Source organism: Meriones unguiculatus, chromosome 1 (genome assembly GCF_030254825.1).
Source record: "Meriones unguiculatus strain TT.TT164.6M chromosome 1, Bangor_MerUng_6.1, whole genome shotgun sequence".
In the NCBI taxonomy this organism is placed as follows: domain Eukaryota; kingdom Metazoa; phylum Chordata; class Mammalia; order Rodentia; family Muridae; genus Meriones; species Meriones unguiculatus.
In genome coordinates this window covers 166,169,997-166,193,431 of record NC_083349.1, presented here as the reverse complement: position 1 = coordinate 166,193,431, position 23,435 = coordinate 166,169,997, and the positions used below count along the sequence as shown (strand labels likewise).

The following is a 23,435-nucleotide window of genomic DNA, read 5'->3' as shown; positions in this document are numbered from 1 at the left end:
TACATATATAAACATATTCAATAATGAATGGTCTAGTGCTTTGCCTCTAATAAAGGGGAGAGGAGGAATAGCAAAGATGACAGCCAGCTTCTGTCACTTTTATTAAAAATGGTTTAGAAAAATTTAGAAGGAGAAATAAGGCAAGAAAAATATAATAAAAACATTTAATTCGGAAAGACAGAAGAGAAAGTATCTATTTACAAATTATATAATATTATGTGCAGAATTTTTGAAGACTTTACCAAAACAGAATAAAAAAATCAATAAAGTCTCAGAATATAAAATCACCACACAAAAATTAGTTGTACTTCTGAATACTAACAATGACAATCTAAAAAGAAATTTTGAAAAGATTCTAATTTTTGAGAAAGGTATAAATAGAATACATCTGGTGTCTGGCTCGGTGACAAATGCTTGCCCAGTTTTGTGAGACCCTGAGTTCTGGGTTCTATCCCTATTACAAAACCCAAAAGGAACAAAATTGGTGTAACTAAGGAGGTGAAAATTTATACAAATAAAAGTCTTTGAGGAAGATTTAAAATGCATAAAAAAGACAAAAAGAAATGGAAGTACATTTCATCTTTGTGACTAGGCAACCTTGATGTAGTTAAGATGTCAATTCTTCCTGAAAGTGATCTCAGCTCACTGCAACCTCTATCTAAAGCCTAGCAATTTTATTTTTTTTTCCAAAATAGAAAAGTCTATCATAAGAGTCATATAGAATTGCAAGAGACCACAGATAGCCAAAACAGTATTCAGAAAGAACAAAGTTGGAGGTTTCATACTTCCTGACCTAAAACTTTAATTCAAAGTTACAATAGTCAAAATAGTGTGGCCCAGATACAGAGGTTTATAGACTCTTGAATATGGCATAAATCTAAGAAGTGTTACAGCATTTTTCAGAGAAATAGGAAGATTATTAAATGAAAAAGGTATCCTCAACAAGTGGTTTTGGAAAAATTGGATAGCCATATGTAGAAGTATACAGCTGAACCCCTGCCTTATACCACATACAAAATTTAGCTCAAATATAAGAGCTGTGAATGCAAAAGTATTAAAAGAGAACAAGAGGGAAGCTAATTATGCTGGGTATAGTAGTAATTTCTTAAACAGGACCATTAAGCCACAGGAAAAATAAGGATAAACTAGACAACAGAAAAACTGAAAAGCTTATTGGATGTTGGAACCCAGGGCCTCGTGCAACCTAATATGCTAAGAGTTCTGCACATTAGTGTAAACCCCAGCCCCAAACTTGAAAGTTTGATGTATCAAACAACACCATAAAACTATGAAAAAGTGAAAGGCACTGTGAGAACTGGAGGAAATACCTGCATACTGTATGTCCGATGAAGGGTCTGCTATCTAGACTGTGTCAAAACTACAAGTCAGCAACAATGAAAAGAATTGTTTAAAATAATAAAAAGAGCAAATTCACATGAGTAGATGTTTCTCCGTATGGTCAGAAAACACACCAGCACCAATCATCATTGGCAAATCAAAATCACAATAAAATACTAATTTGTGCTCACTAAATTTAGTATTACACAAAAAAAGTAAACACAGAAAATAACAGGTGTTGCATGGAGTGTTGAAAAAGTAAAATCCTTTTACCCTGATAGTAGGTTCATAAAATATCACAACCACTGTGGAAATAGTATGGTAGTTCTTCAAATAGTTAAACAGAAAACTACATGAGATGTAGCCTTTGACAAAAAAATAAAAGAAAGGAAAGGGTCCAAATGTATCTGCACAACCATGTTCATAGCACAATTAGCCCTATTAGTGAATGTAAGCCAAGTGACCATTAAAGGATGAGTAGATCATCAAATGTGTCATTGGAAATACAACGAAAGTATTACAAAGGAAATCTGTCTCATATGTGTTCCAACAGGTGTGGATCTAGAAGACACAGTTCTGAACTAATAAGCCAGTCACAAAATGACATGTGATAATAAGATACCATTGTCTCACATACAAACTATTGTCAAAACCATATAGACAGGAAATGGGATAGTGGTTTCCAAGGAGAAGAATAATGGTGAGCTCTGATTCACTGGACACAAAGGAAGCTCTGGAGATAGAGGGTGGTGATGGCATACAACCATTGAATGAACTTTATGTCACTGAAACAAACAAGTAAAAGTAGAATAGTAATAAATGTCATATATATTTTGTCACACACACACAAACACAGAGAGGTATGTACGCTTAAGAGATGACTCTGTGGTTAAAAGCAACTGTTGTTTTTGCAGATGACCTGGGTTCTGTTCCAGAAACTCACGTGGCAGCTCACAACTATCTATAACTCCAGCTCCAAGGGATCCAACAATCTTGGATCTGGGCACTGCATGCATATGGTGCACATACAGACATACAGACAAAACACCCATACACATTAAATAACATTTTTTTAATCTAAAAATAAATTTTTAAGGAGACAGAAGAGGATATGGGTGAGGGTTAATAAAAATTCCTTGCAAACCAGCACAGCACAAGAGAGGATTTATGGTGTGTCTCTCAGTCTAGCTATTAAACTAGTGAAACAATGGGCTCCAGGAATCTTAGTGGGAGGAGGAAAAGACTCCAGCCAGAGGGGGAGCTTGTCTATTGGAAAGAGAGTTCATTTTGTTCTAACAACTTCTCACACCACCTTACAGGATGAGACTGAAGCCCAGGCAGGAATGGGTTAAAGATGAGTGGCACCACACCTTAACCAGGACAGTTAGAGGCCTTGGCCCTATATTTAAATTCTATCTGTTTGAGACACCAAGGGGACTTGAAGCATTTTCTGAATCTTTGTTCTTCCAAATAAGGACACATTGAATGTCTAATTTTTCTGCTTTCTCCTATTATTTTGGCTGTTGACATTAACTTATTCAGGGTAGGTGGTTGACCTGACTTGGGCATAACTTGTGACCCCAAGTTTGATAAGATCATATAAAATGGCATTTATTCATGTGGTTGAATATGTGTACTCTAATTGTCTATTAATATGGACAATTAATATAGGTATATTTCACTTAAATCAAATATTTCTTCTCTCCATCCCCCTTCCATTTTTCTTCTATTTCCTGATCTATGAGATCTGTATCCTACCAATATATTCACTATGTTTGAATATTTAATTCAGATTTTAAATCTCTGCTTTGTCTACAGTGGTGCTTGGCACCATTTGGTGTAGTGGAAGCCAAATAATTGTTATTGTTTAAGTTGAATACAGTGCAGCCAGCTTTCCATATCTTAAGGTCTATATCCTAAATTTATACAATCACAGATAAAACATATTTGAAAAATAATTGCAAATACACTCACTAGACTTGTGCCCTTTTTTCTTGGCATCATTCTCTAAACAATACACTATAGCAACTATTTGCAGTGTGTGAGGAATTATGAGTAATTTAGAGATAATTTAAAGTATACAGGGAGATGTGCACAGGTTATATGCAAATACTGCACCATTTTATAGACTCCATGGGTTTTTCCAGCCTTCATAGGTCCTGGAGCCAATCTTCCTGAATAAAGAAGGACGGTTGTTTCTTAAAATTTTAAAGCTGTTGTTCATTGTGTGCTGGCTACAATTTCAAATGTTAAGCTCTTTACAAATTCAAGGCTGTCTCCTCCCTCTCAATAACTCAGTGAAGTGGATATATAGTCCTTGGCTTTTTTTTTTTCCTAATCAGGAAATTGAGATTTAGAGAAATTGAGTCACTTGTCCAACCACATACAGCCATTACTGAACAAGCAGAGTTGGGATCTGAATGAGTCTTTCGACTGCAGAACTGATGTTCTTAACCTCTTGATAGAGGTTATACTTTATCTTACATTTCACTAAGCACCCATTGACTTGCCAATTGTAAAACAGAGCATATAATCAAGAGCATTCTATAAACTGTTCCCTTGCACAGGTGCAGCACACACAAGCTGCTGAGACAGCCAGGAATGTCACCATGGGCTCATTACAGAAGCAGCTGCATTCAGATGACCAAGGGAATGTGAACAAATTCCTTTACCCTAGATGCCCTCAGAGAGTCCTCCCTTTGGCCTTTCCATCCCCTAAAGTGTACAGATAGACTTCCAGAACATGCTAGCCTTTATGGGGGAAACTTTGGTAACAGGGAGGTGGCAGGCACACCTCCTTTGCAGCTGCTCAAAATCTCCTGCCAGTGGCTCTAAGGACCATGAAATTCACAGATACTGCAATTGTAACAAGCAGGAGGAGACAGGACACGTTAAATACCAGCTATGTAGGGAGAGATCATTATCTCGAGTAGAATTCAAATGCCAGAAACTCCGGTTGTAACTTCAATGACTTCCCAATTCAAAATAGGTGAGAATATCTCCATTAGAAAGAGAAAGTTCTCCGGGATGTCAGGATGTCTGTGTGCTGCATGTGTGCTTTGCTGCCTGTGTGAATGGCAAGGAATAGAAAGGGCTAGAAAAAAAAGAAGTATCCAGTTTTAAAACAATTTAGGGCACCTACCATGCATTAGGAATATATTGAGAACTGGGGATTCAAAGAGAAATAGACAATAATAATGTATTTAACAGAGGGGATGCAGGAGGCACATGGGAAGAGGAATATCTGATTATTTTATTTTGGGACAGGGTCCCATGTATTCCAGATGGGCCTCAAACTCACTGTATAAGCTGAGGATAAACTTGAACTCCAGATCCATTTGCCTCTACCTCCCAAGTTCTGACATTGCGGGCACTACTATGCCTGCTTTATGTGGTGCTGGAAACTAAAGCATATCTTTGAACATGTCAAGCAAACATCCTCCTCAGTGATCTGCATCCCCAGCCCAAAGAGAAGTGTTTTTAGAGACAGCAGAGCAAGCAACTTGGAAAACTACAATCCCTTGTACTTCCAGGGGTTACCTTATAGCCCATATTTCAGTGTAAGCATAGCCACCTAATGGGCTCAGTGTCCTGTCTATGCAGATAATGACTCCATTTGGCCCACCTGGGAAGTTCCAAATAGCCTCAGAGTAAGCAAGAAAGTTCTTGTCAGGATGGCATCCTTGGCTGGTCAGTGTTGACAAGTAAGTAACATGGAAGCTATGTTGGGCTGATGAGGAGCAGGGCAAATAGGAGCTAGTAGGCCTTCACACACACACACATACATACTGTGCGTGGAGTGGTCTGCACAATGACAGCTTGGGTGAACATACTAAAGGAAAGCTTTGGCAAGTGTCTGAGCCCTGTGATGGAGAGGGTAGGGTCAAGGGAAATAGTCTCTTGGAGATGAGATTCTGACAGGACAAAACCATGTGTCAGACCAGCCTGAACAGGATGCAACCTGGACTAGCTAGACATTGACTAGAACTCAAGGCAGGAAAGAAGTTTACAGGGGCTGTGGGACAGGGATGGGGTGGAGTAGGAAGGGAGGCTCACAAAGGATTAGAGCTAGCTGGGATACTGGCAAATGTGTATACTCATGGAGCCAAGCGTCAGGCAGCCACTGACTCTCAACTAGCCACTTTCTTTCTTTGGTTTCCTACCTTCGACTGTTCCATAACTCCATTTTAGTCCCCTCACCCATCCTTATGCCTGCCTTCTTCCTTGGCTCCTCCTTTCTTGTCCTTTACATCTTAGCAGATTCCAACAAAGAAAATAGCTTTTGCTCTCTTCTTGCATGTGTCTTTCCATTATTTTCATTTTTGCCTTTGAATTCCTCTTTTTAAAAGATTTTATTTTATTTTGTGTAAGGAGAGTTTGTGTGCATAAGAGTGCAGGCACCCACAGAGGCCAAAAGAAGGTGTCATAACCCTGAAGCTGGAGGTACAAGTGGTCATGAGCTGCCCAGCATGGATGCTTTGCACTGAACTCTAGTCCTCTACACGTACATAATCTCTTTACCACTGCTTGAGCTTCCATCTTCTCAATTACATTTTCTGTCTTCCCTTCTTTTAGTTTTTTTGAGTTTTGTTGTTGTTTTACTTTTGTTTTATTGGTTTTTTTGTTTGTTTGTGTTTGTTTTTGTTTTTTGGGACAGGATTTTTCTATGTAACAGAGCCCTGGCTGTTCTGAATTCGCTTTGTTTGTAGATCACGCTGGCCCTGGACTCACGAAGATCCGCCTGCCCCTGCCTCCCTGGGGCTGGGATTAAAGGCATGCACCACCATGCCCAGCCCAGCCCCACTTCTTTGTTAATATTTATCAAATATCCCTAATCAGGAGGCAGATGCTTCATGATGTATGTATGCATGGATAAACAGACCAACCACAATTTCAGCTCAACATCTTAAAGTTAAATTTGAATCAGAAGAAACAATATTCAAGCTCCCAAAAGTTTTGAAAGTATTCAGCAATATCTTTGAGAATGTTTCCATGTTATTTCCTTTTAATTGGACCTACTTTTCTTCCACATTGGCACTCACAAAAAAAATTAAAAAAGAAAGAAAATTATCATATTCTTTTTTTCATTGTTGGCGTAATTACATCTACAAAACATTATTTTGTATTATTCTTCCCTAGCATACGTTATTTTGTATTTTGGGTAATTATGAGTTAAAATATCTTCTGGGATCTAGCTGGAAAACTTAACCACTTACAACATTCTTTGTTCATATAATGCATTGAAAATTTGGTTTATCAAGACACCATAAATCTTCAGTCTCACTGAAAGTGTTTAATATGCAAAAACTAATTTTTTAAAACTTTATTGATCAGTATTTTTATGGGAAGGCAGGTCAAGTCCTTCTGCATCGCTTTAATTTAAGGAAAATGTATCATTTCCAGAGAAGAGGAGGCTAAAATGGGTCACAAATTTTCTCTAGGGTATGAATCAGTGGCAAGGTGAATAGAGGCCTCGTGGCTGTCTGCACAGCCTTAATGGTTTAAACTAAAATGTGAACATAAAAATGGAAAGGAGAATATGGAATGACATGTACTTTAAGGCTTAAAGAAATTGCCTCTCTGGAGTCTATATTTTAGGATCCAGTTCCCACTCGTGAGTTCTTGCCAAAAAATGGCCGGCTTACTTTGTTTTAGTTTGCAAGTCTTTTGAGGTACTTAATACTCTATGGGAGGTGACACTGCAGGAGAGTACATGCAGAGCAGGTTCTAAGCCGAGAGTTCCCTTTGACTGCATGGTGTATCTGCCAATGGTTGCCATTCAGTTCAGCCTTTGAACACTGAGCCATTTCCAGTTGCAGAAGGGATAATGATATCTGTCCACTTGAATGCAGATGAGGGTTTTATATACCAAGAATCACAGGAGACCCTCCAGATAAGACAGAAGACAGCTAAAACCCCCAGCTGAATGCTGATCTCTTGGCCTTCCACCCAATGTGTCAAAGAAACAGAGGGAGGAGGGGGTGCTTTCACTTTTTATATATTCTGTGCAAGAAAACCTATTAAGGTCTCTATATCAGGGTGGGAAAGATATACTGGAAGTTTGAGAAGCAACAGAAAGACCTTTCAGAAGCAAAATGCGCTCTGTCTCATAAAGAATTATGTGGCCAGGTCCTGAGATAGCTCAGTGGGTAAGGGCACTTGCTGGCAATCACAGCAGCCTGAGTTCAATCCCAGGGGCTCACAAGGCAAAAGGAAAGAACTGATTCCTGTAAGTTTCCTCTGACTTCCACTCTTGTGCCATGGAACATGCATACCCACATATATGCATACCATCCCTATGTACCAAAACAAACAAACAAACAAACAAATAAGTAAATAATTTTTAAATAAAAACATTGACCGAAGGCAAGGGGCTTAACATTCCTGAATCTAAATTTCCTATGCCATTAATTCAAATTGTAGTATCTTGAACACTGTAACATGACAGGTAATGGATGTGACAGCTGACACAGTAAATCAGAGATAATAGGGGTGTTTGTTTGTTTTCAGAGCATAGTCTTCTCCCACAGCTTTTCGAGTTTATTAAGGAGTCTGCAGAAATAGCAAAGGCTTAAGCTCTTCCTTTGTCTAGACTTCTCCTTCAAGAAAATGAGGCACAGCTCCTGCCAGGACAAGTGCTGGGCAACCTAGAGCTTAAAGAAGAAAGGAAGCAGAACATGGGTGATATGGAGGAGGGAAAAAGGAATCATGGGAAAAATGATTAGGTATGGAGAAAGATGAGAGGATAGAGCAGGGGAGAATGTGTGGAAAGATAGAAAAAAATATCAACATCTGAAAAGAGCACATGAAAATCTATTTTATAATATATGTACATATATAGATACATACATATTACCCTACACATAGGACAGACAGTGCTACTCTCAGAAGCCACAGGTTGCCAAAAAATCCCAGTGCCAGGAGTGGGATACCTCTTCTTCTTGAGTTATTGGTCAAGAATGTTTCAAGGAGCCTAAAATAATACAGGTTGTTGCCATTGCTCTTAGCTGTACACCACAATGTGATGGGCAGACCCTATTGCTGAGGACACCACATGCTTTGGTCACAAGACATGGGGAAATCAAGTTAGTGCTGACCAGGAAATGTCTCTCTCATAGCTAGCTTTAATAGTACTGGGAAGTGCTATGTGGGCAGCTGGAATGGGTGAAAGTCATCAACATTCTTTCCCTGTTATTAACTCAGTGACCTATAATAATGACTTGTAAGAGTACCATGGTGATACAAATGTTTTGGGGTAGCCAACTGCTGTCTGATTGGATTTAAGGGCTGCTCCATAGGAAGAAGCAATTGTCTCCTACTATAAACCTGGACAAGAACCCATGGTAGGAACTTCACAGGCCCCAGGACTGAAAATACTATTACTATATAGCTAACTAGACATAGCGTCAAACTGCTTTCTAAATTCACATCCCTATAAATATAAGTGTTTCTCCTAATCCTCATAAGAGGAGTTTCTTTATGTATTGGAAAGTAGTTAACACAGAACCTGACCACTGATAAAAGTTGAGAATAAGTGTTCCTAGAGTGAGGCATGCATATCATTTCCTCCAAGGCTCATGGACCATCATGAAAGACAAGGTGAAAAGACTGTGACAACCAGCATCTGACAGAGCTGGGGTGAAATAGTGTTTTCTGGACATGACAGGACTGCTGTACTCACAATCTCATACCAGCCATCGTTATTCACCAGACCCACAGAAGATCAATTCAGTCATTGGGAAGAGAGTGACAAATCTGTATCTCTAACTGAGGAGCTGGTGACAGTTGATGGCTACTGAGGAAAGGAGGGTCAGTTTTCCATACACACACACACACACACACACACACACGCACACACACACACATATTCATACACACACACACACACACACATATATATTAAGAGAAACACCTTATTGCTAACTAGTAGGTAATGCATATTTCTGTGGATATCAGACTAATTCCCTTTTCTTGCCTCATGACTGGGAAGTCAGCTTCTTATTAATAATAAGTATGTTGAAAAGTTGTTACTGGGAAGGCCAAATAAAATGCTCTTGACTCTTCCCTGCAGCTGTACCTCACTATAGATGCCATCAGATCCATAGAGCACCACAACGCCTTTGCTGTTACCCACACAGTGATCACAGTAAGATGGCCAAGGGCAGCATCCTTTTTAGAAACTAAACAAAAGGGAAATACAGACAGAGCTAACTGGATCCTACAGCCAAATTTACCAAAAGAGGCCAGATAAGTAGCCGAGGAGCTTAGGTGATAGCTGTTGAGTTTTCCAGAGTGTCCAGAAAGCCAGAGTCTCTATGTTTAGTGCTTCCCAACACCTTCATCCATCCTTGGTTTTGAAATCCATTTATGTTGTTATGTGGGAGGGAGATCCCTTCATCAGTTAGGGATGTCAGACCATATGTAGGCAAGTCCTGCTCTTCCAGGTGTGGGCAAGCTTGTAACTGTGACCCAATCCTAGGTGGCCCTTCAGCGGGGGGCACTGAAATGTTTATTTCCTTGTGAATCTCCACAGAGACCCGGCAGCCTTCTTTCCAGATATATTCTACAGTAGCTATGAGTCTTCTGAACTTGGCTGCCTGCTTGTAGTCTTGCCCTCGGGGATAGTAAAGACTACTGCGGGGTTTCAGATCACATTGCAACATTGTTGGATACAACTGTCCCCTCTGGCAAGTGATTTGAGCAGAATCCAAAATCCTTCAGGTTCCCAGGATCTCTGAGAGCTGCCCTTGAGTGTCCTACAGCCACACTGTTCAGATAGGAGTACTTCGTTGCTGTAGTAAGAGTCCTTTAAAGAGGCAGGGCTGCTACGATGGATTTTAGGACTGAACTATACTTGTTCTTTGAATCCTTGGTACCCACCATGATATCCGTACACACCAACTCCGACAGAAGCTCCGCCATAGCACAGCCTGCGGGTAAACATGCAGGAAGACATTGCACATGCACCGTGGCTGCCTATTAGAGAAGTCTGCAAGTGTTCCGGGATTCAGTTGGGGGCAGCGCTTGACCACATGCAGAAGGCAGGAAGCTGAGCAGAACTGAAGAAAGACTAATGAGTTTGAAAGTTGTGCATATGTGGGTGAGTGGAGGAGGAGGTGGTAGACAAGATAAAACAGGAACAAGCTGAGAAGATCATCAATTGTTACCAAGGAGTTCTCCTTAGTCTCGGTGGCAACTGGCACACGTAATCAGCCTTCTATATCTGTGGGCTCCACATCTATAGATTCCACAGCCACAGATAAAAATATACTAAAAATAAATCAAGTGTGTCTGTGCTAAACATTTCTTGTCATTATTTGCTATGCCACACAAGGTGACAACCATTACTTTACACAGCAGTTACGTTTTGTTAGATAAGTAGTTTAGAGGTGAGTTAAGCACTTGGGAGGATGTGCACAAAGGATACACGTGGCTTCAATGTTAAGAGAGCAGCACTGCATACCTTCTCTCACCTGCTGTTGATAGGGCAGAAATTGTTTCTATATATACACTGTATACTGCGTTGCTCATGATCAGTCAGTGGGAGGCAGTGTAAGAGTTAGCCTGAGGTACACAGGCCCTGAGCCCCGAGCACTGCTCTTTTTAGAACATTGGTGTAGCTATGAGGTGCATATGTGTCATGGGGGAGATATTCCATTGCAAGGGAAGGACCTTGGGAAACAGCCTTATGCAGATATTATAAGGCAATATAATATTTAGAATAGTGGTTCTCCATTTTCGCTTACTTGAAAAAAAATGCTAGAAGAGAGTTTTATATGCCTATATTTATGACCATCCCCAGAGACCTCCATTGCCTTAGTCTCTGAGATTAACATTTGAATCCTATTTTTTAATTTATCCTGGGGTGAAACTCAGAATCTCCCTTATCCTTGGCATAAACTATACCCATCCTCAGCTCCAAGGGTATATTTTAAATAGTTTCTCAAGTACCTTCACATCAAGAAGACCAGGCTACCATCACCATGAAGAAGGTTTCTTCCGGGACTATACCTGCTTGCAGGACTTTCCATGTCCTCATTTTGCTAGAGCAAAAGTACTGCCTCACACTGACACAGCAAGCCCCTAACTTTGGCACCTTCGACATAAATATACACAGGTTTGATGCTTGCTTTTAAAGACCCAATAGGTGTCCTAATTCTCACTTCCTAATTCACTCCAAAGGGCAAGCTTCTGATAGTGAGTATACATACAGAAACCACGAAGGCCAACACCAGCACATTGTCCTTGGGAATTCCACTGTCCTAGTTGCTTTGGTGAAATTCCACTGCCCAGATTATTCTCTGGTAGTAGTTAAACCTCACATACTTGTTGTGAATGGATTACCTTAGAATTCCAAATGAAAATGCAGGATAGTTTAGAAAAGAGCCATTAAGCATAATCCCAGCTCAGCAAGGGATTATTCTACTATGAAAAAGCAAGCAAACACACAAGGACAACAACAAAACAAGCTCCTGTATTGGCTTTTCCCACTGTCTGAAACAAACTACCACAAGTATTGGCATTCATGTATGGCACCTCTCAAAATATCCTCCTGAACAAGGAAAGAAAGCCCACAAAGAAACGAAAATAAATCAAGAGATGCCTGTGCCCCATAAAGAAAGAAGGTATGTCCAGTGGCTGCTGCTGGGATGGCTTCATAGATGCTGGATGACCATACCCAGACCTTGGCTTCCCATTTGAATATGGGCATTGATTCAGACAGAGGACTCCTAGATACTTGTCATATCTAATCTAAAGGAAAGGCACAGAACATTTTTAACCCAACAGCACATAATTGTAATGAAATGATTCCGGCCAAGAGGGCCCATTTGTAATAATGAATTCAAATCAGATTCATAGAAGGTATAATTCAACCATAAAGAATAGCACCTTCATTTTCCATATCATCTCTCTTCCAAAAAGGCAAAATAACTCAATATTAAAATAATTAATTTTACTTTTCAAGCTGCCCTATGAAATAGTTACAGGGATGATAATATCGCCTCACTTATATAAAACGAGTTTTCAACGATACTGAAAGCTTCAGTCTTCTTTGGCACATCACTCCCTCAGTGCAATAAAAAGTCTGTCACAACAAAACTGATCTCCCACAGGAAGACCTGGAATCTCTTGAAGGAAAAATCTGAGGATGCACCAAAGCTTCCAGATTTTTTTTTTGCTTTACCAACTGGTCTCTGCTCCTAGTCTGACTTTGTTCAGGATTTAGGAACTGGAGGTTGTGTGAACTGGGGCAATCACCTCTGAGAGGCTTTTCTAATGCTGAGAGATAGGTGTGGGTATCATTTAATTGTCGATACATCCTGAACCTTAAATTCCCATGTAATAAATCACCAATGAACTCTTTAAAGGAGACCTAAAAGTTACTTGGACTTATAAGGCTATGGAGAGAGCACAGGGGCAAAACCTTTTCCTAGCATGCATAAGGCCCTGGGTTTGATCCTCAGCATTGCAGAGAGAGAGAGAGAGAGAGAGAGAGAGAGAGAGAGAGAGAGAGAAAGAGAGAGAGAGAGAGAGAAACACAATGAATTATATATTTTAAAAAGCAAAAATGCTACCAGACAACACATGGTAGATTTCTCTGAGGCCAAGGCTATGGGTTCCCACTTACTAGGAAGGTAGGCTCTCTGTGAAACAACTAAGTACCAAGTTTTACTGATAAAAAAGGAACATAGCTGCCAGCAGATTGAAAAACAAGGAAAAGGAGAGAGATTGAGAGCTGAGCCACAGAAATCTGCACAGGGCATTCATATTCTTCCAAAAAAAAAATGCTGAGATAATAGCAAAGGGATTAAACTTTTTTTAACATAGAAAATGGTAAGAATTGATGACAAGAAGAAATGAAGATGAGAATGAGTAACAAGAAAAGAGTATTGGGTAGAGGCACTTCATGAAAATAGAGCAATGAAAGAAAGGAATACACGAGGTAAAAAAAACTGTAGAGGACATCTGGAGAGTAAGAGGTGGATGTAGGATGGGTTTGCCTACCGCATGAAAACCGTGCAAAAGAGAGGCAAAATCAGCACAGGGCATGTGCTTACTTCTTAAAGTCAGCTACAGCAGTCAGGTAACCAGCAGCAGTCATAGTTGAACACGTAAGTTGTTGTTTCCCACAAAGCATGAGAAGCAACTATTCAGCTTTTCCTTTTTTTTTTATTCCCTTTCCCATTACCAAGCCCAGCTGTTAAACATTAGAATTGAAGATCATGAAAACAGGCCAGCAACTAAAAAAAAAAAAAGTAGATGGAAGCTGGCCCTCTGCTGGTAGAATTATCTTACTGCACCTGAGAAGGCAAAAGCTTAAGTTTCTTAAGTTTGGGGTTTAATTTTTTAGGGACAGGGGACAGGAGGACAGAAGATTTTGTAAATGTATTGATGACATCCCCCTTGTTTATGTAACTATTTGCCTCCAACCAAAGACTGGGATAAAAAGAGGTAAGTGTCAGTGTTCAGACCCTCCTGCCACTACTAATGTGTTTCCACATTTCCCAGGTTCACATATGTTGTCGTTATATACTCTTGGTACTTTTGAACCACCATCCCTTGCATACGTGTGCTCCAACGAGGGCAGACTTAGAACACTCCTTGAAGCAACAACGTAAGGATAACACAGTCTCATCTGCTACAAGGTAAGGGATACTCAAAGGGCCAGACGCACTTGCAACTCACGCTGTCTGTAAGAGACATCTCTGTTCTTCTTTCAAGGACTGTGCAAGCACACAAGACAGAGCTGTGGGACATTTCATTAGCCGAAAAGAAGAGTCACCTAAGAACCACCTAAGGTAGAAAGAATCCGAATTTAACCCTAGGGCTCACGTAAAGAACAGCAAGGTCTAAGAGGTTCTTGTTCCTTCCTCTGGGAGAGGCTTTCATCTGTGCTGGAAGGACCCCACAAGAAAAAGCACAGGGAACAGGAAGAAGAAAACCCCACCCTCAATATCTCCTTGCAAAATCCAGGCATCCTGGCTGCAGAATCTGGGTCAGAATGTTTTATTTTCACTATAACCATCAAAGTCATAGGCAGGGCAAATGCATTCACCCTGTGTACACTGCGAGACGTAGTTAAGCTGGGACGTCCCTGAATCTGTCTCCCAGGACCAGAACTGCCTCATTAAAGGGATAAAAGATGATATCTGCTGAGCTGGTGGAAAGTGGTGGCTGCATTTTTATTAAAGTCTCTGCTGCAGCAGGCCTAGTCCCCAAAGGTTCATATTCCAAGCATCTCCTCCCCTCTGCCTGGAGCACGGAAGTGATTCTCCGTAACTCATTAAGCTAAAACAAAACGCTTCCCTATTGTGCTTCTCACACAGGAATGATGTCGGTGCATAAAAGCTCCATGTTTCCTTTTCTTGGTCCCAGCCCACAAAAGTACAAAGGCCTCACAATTTTCATCAAGGCCCAAGTGCATAGCCCAGGTTTAGCTTGATGGGCTGTGTCTTCAGCAGACTTACAAAAGGTTGTGCCCTGGCACGGGAAATGTAGAGCCCACGACTGTGAGATTACCACGCGATACACACTTCCACCAAAGATGATTAGCTGGCTATGTTGAGGGTAATCCTATGCCATCACACCCTCCTGGCCTGGAAGAAAAATCCAAGGGTATTTAGTTAACCGCACAATGTTTTCATTGCCCGCAAGTCTCATCCGGGTGTCCACAGAGATGTGAAACTTGCCATGCCTTGGCCCCAGGACTACAAGGGAAGTCCCAAATGCAGACTTCAATGTTCCCTACAGACCAAAAGAGGACCAAATGACAAAGCCGTCCAAGAAAAATTCTATCGGCAAGCACACGACGCAAGTGGCCACTTCTTGGGCCTACAAAAGGCCCCTCACATGTTCCAATGCCCCACTTCCTAGCCTTCTTTTCTCTCTTCCTCACCCCCTCCCCTTGAAGCCATGTGCAATGGGCTCAGCCCCCAAATGAAGGAAGGCTCCCTACCTGAGAGTGGCGCTCTCCCCCTGCCGGACCGTCACGTTGTCCATAGCTTTGGGGAAGGTGGCATCTCCGCTGCGCACCGGCACTCCTGTGGGTACAAGGAACAGCAGCCTGAGAGACACGACCACGAGGCACTTCCAGGGCAGGAACAGGTACCCACAGACCCCCATTCTTGTCAGCAACAACTTCCCAGAACTCCCGCAGCTGCAAGGTTCCTGTCCCCTGCCCTCTCCGAACAGCCGGAAGTGTTGAGGGGCGAAAGCACCGAGAGAAAGAGAGAGCAAGCCAGGAGCTGGGAGAGGGAGAAGGAGAGGCTGAGTCCCGGCTCTCAGGAGCCTAATAATTCTTCCTCGGCTCCAGCCTCAGCTTTCCAGCCTAGCAGAACCAGATGCCCCCTCCTGCATCCAAAAAAAGAGCTTTCTCGAAGCTCCCTGGGGCGGAGGGAGCCCGCCAGGAGGGAGAGCACGAAAGAAGGAGCAGGGACGAAGGTCACAGATTGTGCGTTCTCTGCCTCTCCCGGTGAAGCTACTTTAAGATTCAGTTGGGCGCGTTCTGCAGAGGTCTGGCATCAAAAGTTTATAACCCAAAGAAGGCAAGTGTCTCTGACAGAAAGGAGATGTCATAAAAAGCTCCTGCTTCAAGGAGAGGAGAAAATGTTTTATTAGATCACACACATGTATGGGTAGAGTTAGAAAACAGCCCCCAAGTCTCGCATCTGGACCCCAAGGCGATAAAAAGTTCCACACGGAGACCCGCAGCAGGCGTAGCCCGGATCCTTCACTCTGAGGCTGTCCTCCCTGGGGCCCGGCGGGCGATTCTCGCCAGCTCGGCCCTCGCCAGCCCGCGGAGCGCCGCGGCGCAGGCTTTGGGCGCCTGGAGCTGAGCGGACTGCGGCCCCCTCCTCCTCCGGGAACGCTGCACGGGACGCGGGGACGCGCGGACGCCACGCTCAGCGGCCGCCCCCGGCCTCCGCGCCGCCTTCCTCCGGAGAGCAGCCCGGACGCGCGCGGTCCCTGACCGCCGGGGTTGTCATGGCAGCAGCTGCATCCCTGACCGCCACTTTCTCCCGGTGTCGACTCCGTGCGAGCCGGCTGGCAGGCAGCGCGGACTGCGAGCTCATCCCGGCGGGTGCGGGGCGCGGGCGCCCACCTTAACCCCCGCCGCGCCGGGACAGATGCGCCCACGGAGACGGGGATCCCTGGAACCTCAGGGGGCTCCACGATCCCCTTGGACCCGAGCAAGCTGAGGAAATGTTAAGTCCCTCTCACTGCCTCCCCTGATATGGGTGGGGAGATAGAGGGGAGGGTTGGAGAAGGAGTCCTGGGAAAACAGCAAATTGAAAACTGACACTGGCACCTTTCTTCTGCGATGCCAGTGCAGAAGTTGCCAGACCCCGCCCTGAAGAACTGAACTGCCTTTGCTACTCCAGGTAGCCGAGCCAATCTGGATGCCCACTCCCCTGCATCTCTCCATCCAGCTTTAGTCCTGAAGAACAGCTTTCTTGGGCCTTTGCAAAAAGCTGCGATAAACTTCCTGCTCTGACGGTCTACCTAGAGACACTTAGTGCCCCTCCACTCCGTGTCTGTCTCCCTAGCTGGCAACTGAATTTCGTTTTGTAAGGCAAAATGCGAAACACTGCCCATTATCCGTGCACCTTATTGTAGTGAAAAGGAAGAGCTGGGAAAATCACGTGGAGATCCTAAAAAGTAGGAAGACTGATCTACATGAAATCCACCCACGGCTTTATGATCGCGGGAGAGGGCATCGTAATAGTGTCAGCATTGTACTCCAGGATACGGTGTTCTTAGAGGCCAATCTCTAGGTTGATTTGGGCTGAGATCCATCTCTTCAGTCTAAACGCAAGAGCAACAGCTTTCCTTGGGCCTGCCATTATTCTTATTCCTGCTCTGCCTAGCAGAAGCCTCCCCTCTCTGCGTGGCTCTCACGCCTTTATCCTCATTTAATGGTTGCTATGTGCATCTGCTCTACTGTATTTTTTTTTTCCTCAAAGCCTTTTGTTAAATTAGGCAGGGCTCCACACAATTGGTAAAATGAAATGTAATTCAGAAATAAGCATTAAGCTCTTCGTGTTTATTACTTTAGTTGCTGAAGGATACAAAGGCATCCTACCTGCTCTCATTTCCAAAGGCTTGAGCAAAAATGAATACTGCCCCAGTCCCACTTGTAAAAATGTTTAGCTCACAGACATGTTATAGGCTTAAAATTTTTAATTAGAACATCTTACCCTGGAAAGACCAAGTACTTATCACTAGTCATATCAGCTATAGTGAAAACTATAACAGGAGGACAGGTATTACCCAGACAGGAACGGGAGGCAAGATTCCTCCAGAACATCTTGGGCTGCAAGGTGAGAGACGCAATGGCACAGAAGGGTTGAGTGGTGCTGGGAGCACTACCAGTATTTGGGGATTACCTCTGCCCTCCCAGGCTCCCCATAAAGGCCCACCAGTTTTGATACATGTTACTCTTCTAGACATCGATCTGTGTTTTTTTGTACGTGCATAATCCTCTGGATCCTGTGATGCTGGCATCCAGGATCAACAGCTGGAAAGGGCTTACAGCTGGAAAGGCTCTTACATATGGCACCCTCTACTAAGCCTAAAACCAGATCCTGTGCTCAGAACGTCTTCACTCACACAGCCAGCATCTTGAATGTGGGTGAGGATACAGCGAATCCTGGTCAGAAGGCAGCTCTCAGGTCATCCCTACTGCTCAGTGGTAGCATGTGCAGATCTTCTCAATCACCTGTTGGTTTTCTTATCAGAAAGTAAGAGTGGGGCCATAGTTACAGTAACTCAGGAAAGGTGGCCCGTAGTTTGAGATAGGAAGAGCTATTGGAGATGGCAAGAAAGAAGAAAAGTGTACAAGGTTCCAGATGGGAAAAGAATGACTAAGGCAAGTAAAGAACAGAAGCAGACATAAACTGAAGTTCAAATAATAGTCCTCTGTAATACGCACTGAGCCGTGTGCTTGTGATCGAATAAGCGAAGAAAGCTACAATTTAATAGGCTAGCTCTCTTCATGCAAAGGCGACAGAAAGAACAAGGACCTGTGTCATGCTCTTTTGTTACAATGGCTTCCAGTTGGTGACAGAAAAAAATATCTGAATTCACAAACTTTGGAGTCAGGGAAAGAACTGCAAATGTCTTTGTCTGCATGTTAATCTTGATCTCTGCCTGTCTAAGGTGTTGGAGCAGGGGCGAGGAGGGAGGCAGCAGTCCATTTATTTGTAAGACATTGCTATGGACTAGTAGAATGTAGGGCTAAATTATAAGCTTAAGTGAGAAAAAGAAACAGAGTTGACGTTTACAATGAACTCCATTAAACCATTTTTGCCAGGAATATTCTGTGTAAAGCTTTTGGCCCATGGCAATAATAGGATAGGGTCCTAATTACATCTTCTTGGATATATGAATTTATATGTAAAGACAAATTATCATACGAGTGGAATACTGGGTTTGAAGTTGTTTTTCTGTTCCAAAAGAGTCCTCATGTCTCCATCTGTGCAACTTATATCAAATAATACCTATCTCACCCAAAGGGCAGTGAGTATGAATGTGTTTAAATACATCCAGAACTGTGCTTAATCAGAAGACAGAAAGCAACGGAAAACACACACCTTCAATAGAAGAGTGTATAATTTATAGTTCCCAAGTAAGGGCCACATCATTCCCAGTGTTATGTCCAGGATCGGTCTGGAGATTCAGAAAGTAAGAAGAAAGTGTGGCAAGAGGCTTCATTATAATTTCCGTGGGAGGCGTTGGACATAGAAGGATGGGAAAACCAGCATGCTTAGTAGTGGATAATATTTTGGTAGGTTAGATGCATGATCTCCAGTGATCCAGAGGTTGGCCCTGGCTTAGAGAAGGAAATGGTCCCTTCAGTTGTGAAAATTAGGTAGAAAGTAGTTCTCCCATCCAGGAATGAAGTAGTTCTAGAAGAGCCAGTATCTTTAGTAGAAGAAAGGTCTTACCAAATACATGTGTTGAGAAGATATTGATTAAACCTAAATGCAGTTAATCCTTGGCAGGCTTGGAAACATTATCAACATACTTTATGGTTCTGTAGCATAACACCTACTTTCATGTAATAACACGAAATAACATGACATAGAGAAAGATGTGAAGGAAATGACATAAAGCCCACCATACAGAGGAGAGCTCAGCTCACCTACTCGAGTTTTGTTACTTAGGACAATCTATAACAGAAACACAAAAGATAGTTGCAGCTTTCAGCAGCTGTACAAGGCAAGATCACTGGCTACATGAAGAGAAATGGTTCTGGGTGTCCCAAGAAAAGGAATTCTGGCAGAGATTTTGAGAGAGGGATGGAAAAGATAAGCAGAAAGGAAGAAACGGATGTGAAGAGTACTGGTGGCTTCCAGACAAGAATTCCAGTGACGTGCAGCAGCTTGAACCAGCAGGTGGAATCTGTAACCTACATATTGAATGGCCCAGAGAAGCTGGGTAGGACTAAGAATGGTCTGAATAAGAAAATGCCTGTCACAACCTAATGATGTTCGGGTAAACTGGATGAAGTGAGGTGGCAAGATGCTATTCCCATTGTTTTCCTGCTTAGGTGTAAACTGCGCTTAGTAATAGAACCTCACCTGTTTCTTGGTAGCAGCCCCCCAGAACCTAAACAATGCTTGACTCTTGATACTGAAAGACATCAGTGCCCTGCTACAGCTACTGCATTCTGCATGTGTGCATAAGGGGTGTGTGTGTGTGTGTGTGTGTGTGTGTGTGTTTCTAACTGGTATTACAAGGTGTACAAATCACCTTTCATCCTTGATGAGCCACATAGCAGGAGACAACTAAGGCAAGCAAAAACAAACTAATTTAAAAAAAATGACAAAAACTCACCACTGGAGGAAGGATACAGGGATATAGTGGATACAGGAAGGATACAGGGATATATTCCAGCACACAGGAATCCTTGGGTTTGATCTTAGCATCAAATTGTCTTGAAATGGTGACATGTCCCTGTGATCCAAGCATGAGGGAAGTAGCAGAAGGGAAATTAGAAATTCAAGTTCATTCTCTGCTACATGGTGAGTTTGAGGCCAGCCTGAGCTGCAGGAGACCCTGTCTCAGTTTTTTTTTTCCCTTTGAAAATCCTCCAGAACTATTTCCAGTTTGCTCACCCATCAGCCATTTACTAATTCTGTAAATATGATTACATGTCTACTTTATGGTGGACAGTATTCAAGGGACTGGAGGTGCAGTAGTCCATTCATAACATAGATATTTTCATGTGTTTTCCTGCAAGGGTGTGAATAAGTGTTGAGGTTGGGGGAAAGATCATGAGAAATAAGTAAACAGACATATTGAGATTGGACAATGTGTTATAAAAAATGTTATGGGAGCTGATGAGATGGAAAGAATGATAAGTTAGTTAGGGAAAGCATCTTGGAGAGGTCACATCTGAAGGGAGACCTGATTGAATCCAGGCAAGTAGGGCCAAGCAAATGGCCTCTGTGAAGGTGAGTGGCAGAGGAGCTTAAGGTGAAGGCAGAAGATATGAGAACACTGGGTATTGGACACCAAGGAAGGTATATAAGGATTTAATTCTAAGTGCAGTACAATGACTTCACAGACTTTCAGCAGGCAAGTACCGGATCTGAGAGATGAAATTTTGCAAATCTCTTTGCCCATGCTGCAGGCTAGAGAATGGATTGCAGGCATACCCAGAGGGTATTAGAAGCATAACAGCAATGACGGCAGGAACAGTGTGGTGAAAGGCAAATAAAAAGGGAAGGGGCGAACACAATAGATAACATTTGCTCAAAACTGAGATTTGAGGGGGAGTAAAAGAAGAGAATTGAGGTTTATTTTGATAGCTAGGAAGTAAAGCTTTCTGTAATAAGGATAGGGAAGAAATATTTCACAGGCAATGGGTTTGAGGAGACTTTAGTCTAGTGTAGATGTCAGGATGGCATGAGAAGACAGGAGCTTGAAGCAGCAGAAGAAAACAAAGGGCAACACCATTTTCTCACTATAAACCTGCTTTCTCATTTGCTATTATTAAAGGGTGTTAAAATTCTTTGCTATGGGTGTATCATGGGGACAAAATATTCACAGCATCTTTATTGGACCTAGACGCTCCTGTACTTTAATAACAGACTACTTCATTCCACCCTGTATGACCCAAGATAGCCAAGTAACGGTAGACACCCCAATGCTCCTGTCCTGCTTGATCACAGCTCATCTCTACAGAGCAGAGTCTAGCATGATGTCATCACTCTATGCTAAGGGAATGGAATGGTGCTCACTTACAAGTGGAAGGATTTGGATTTAGGACCTCAAACTCTACTGTGACTTCCCTGCTGTGATCTGGAGCAAAGAGAAGCCTCCTAAAGTGTCTGGTGGATAAAGGGGTCCAGGCCACTGCAGACAGAGGCTAGCCACCTCAATAGCTCACCATCTGTGCAACATTACTTCTGTTGCTTAGCTTCAGCTTGAATGTCTGTAATGAAGGCACAATTTCAGCACATTTATACAGTGATTGTGAGGGGCTACCCTAGCCATCTCAGGATGTCAAAGCAAATCTACACACCGGTGGGTTAAACAAAAGAAACTTTCTTCTTAAAATTCTTCACCCTAGGAGCTGGGGAGCCTCAAGGGTAGCTCTCCTCCTGGCTTCTGACAGCCACCTACTGGCCGCATCCACACCCATGACACACAGGCAGTGCTCTCTCTCTGTTACAAAGCCTCCAATTTCATAAGATCAGGATCACTTTTCTAGCCACTCGTAAGTAACCATAATCACCTTCAAAAAGTCCCACCTTCAAATACTGTCAATTGTCGGGTAGGACTTCCACATATGAATTTAGGGATTCTCAATGCAATCCAGAACAATGTTAAATGATATACTGCTTGAACTGACCATCCTTCGAGGCACTCACTAAACACTCCATGATGCTAGTCCTTATTTGACAAAAGAAAAAGCACTCTTCTCTGATATCACTGGTTTCATCTCAGAAGTACCTGAGTGGACAAATAAGCTGTAAAAATCATGGCCAAAACATTTCCAGGATACATGGTATGTGTGTGTGTGTGAGTGTATGTGTGTGTGTGTGTGTGTTGTGGCAAATGGGACAAATTGAACTCCATCTCTTGCTCTCGCATTTTAAAGACTAGTCTACTTTTTTAGAAATAGGAATCACCTCTTGCTGATGAATAAAGTTACAAGATCATTACTAAGCTTCTAATTTACCTCAAAGAGCTTGCCTAGTTATGGATCACTGTTGGGAAATTCAGGGTCCTACACAGATAGCCAAACTGATCCATAATAAATTGGTATCCAGCCATTAAAGCAACTTCAAACTGTGTGTTATTCAGAAAGGAGGAAAACTTACAGCTTGTGTTTATCGGAGGAGTGTTGTGCCCAGCTGCTCTGTGTGCATTTGGAAGAAGCGTGAAATAGGAAGCCCATAATTGAAGGTATGTTTGTATCACAAAAACCCATCTACATATGGTGGACCCAGAGAATGGGGCAGCCGAGGGAACACCATGCATTGGCTGATGGGGGGCTCAGGACATGGGATGGACACAGGTAGGAATGTGTTGCTAATGAGCAGAATGGTGAGAGTGACTTGGCTGGACTAAGGATATAGCTAAGTTGGTAAACTGCTCAGAGCACAAGAAGGATGATTAGATCGCAGCATGCATATGGAAACTAACTCAGGAGCAGAGATGCATGCCTCTGACCCCAGGGATGGGGATACAAAGGCAGCAGGCCTCTGGATACTTGGCAACTAATTATTTCATCTAATCATTGAGCTCTGAGTTCAATGTCTCAAAACTGAATTAGAGAATTCCTGGAGGACACCAAAATTTGACCTTTTTTGTCATCCATGTTTGCACCCACATACATGCACACACATTTTTTTTTTTTTAAAGAATGAATGGATTCAATTTGGGAGATAAAAACAGTTGCAAGAAGTACAATTGCATGAGAAATAATACTGTGGATGAGGTGTAAATTCTGTGTCCTCAGGATCCCAAAGCAATCCTTCCTTCACAGTTGCCCACCCATGGTTGAAAACTTCATTTCTCATTATCTCTTTGCATACTTCCCAAGTGAGAATAAATGTATACTAAATGGCTTTCCTTATGAA

General features: G+C 42.5%; 1 protein-coding gene across 6 annotated transcripts in view; it reads right to left on the bottom strand.

Annotated features, from left to right (window-relative positions):
- Opcml (opioid binding protein/cell adhesion molecule like) overlaps nucleotides 1-23,435 on the bottom strand; it is a 1,127,739-nt gene that overhangs the window by 514,599 nt on the left and 589,705 nt on the right. Inside the window, exons 1-2 of one of the 6 annotated variants that reach the window (XM_060371179.1) lie at nucleotides 15,967-16,518; nucleotides 15,296-15,380 (exon numbers count right to left, since the gene is read on the bottom strand). In XM_060371179.1, coding sequence (XP_060227162.1) covers nucleotides 15,296-15,339 — 44 coding nt within the window. In that variant the 5' untranslated portion in view covers nucleotides 15,340-15,380; nucleotides 15,967-16,518. Of the gene's footprint in view, nucleotides 1-15,295; nucleotides 16,526-23,435 lie in introns of those variants that run through there. The other 5 variants (XM_060371165.1, XM_060371161.1, XM_060371160.1 and 2 more) reach the window with 5 other exon arrangements.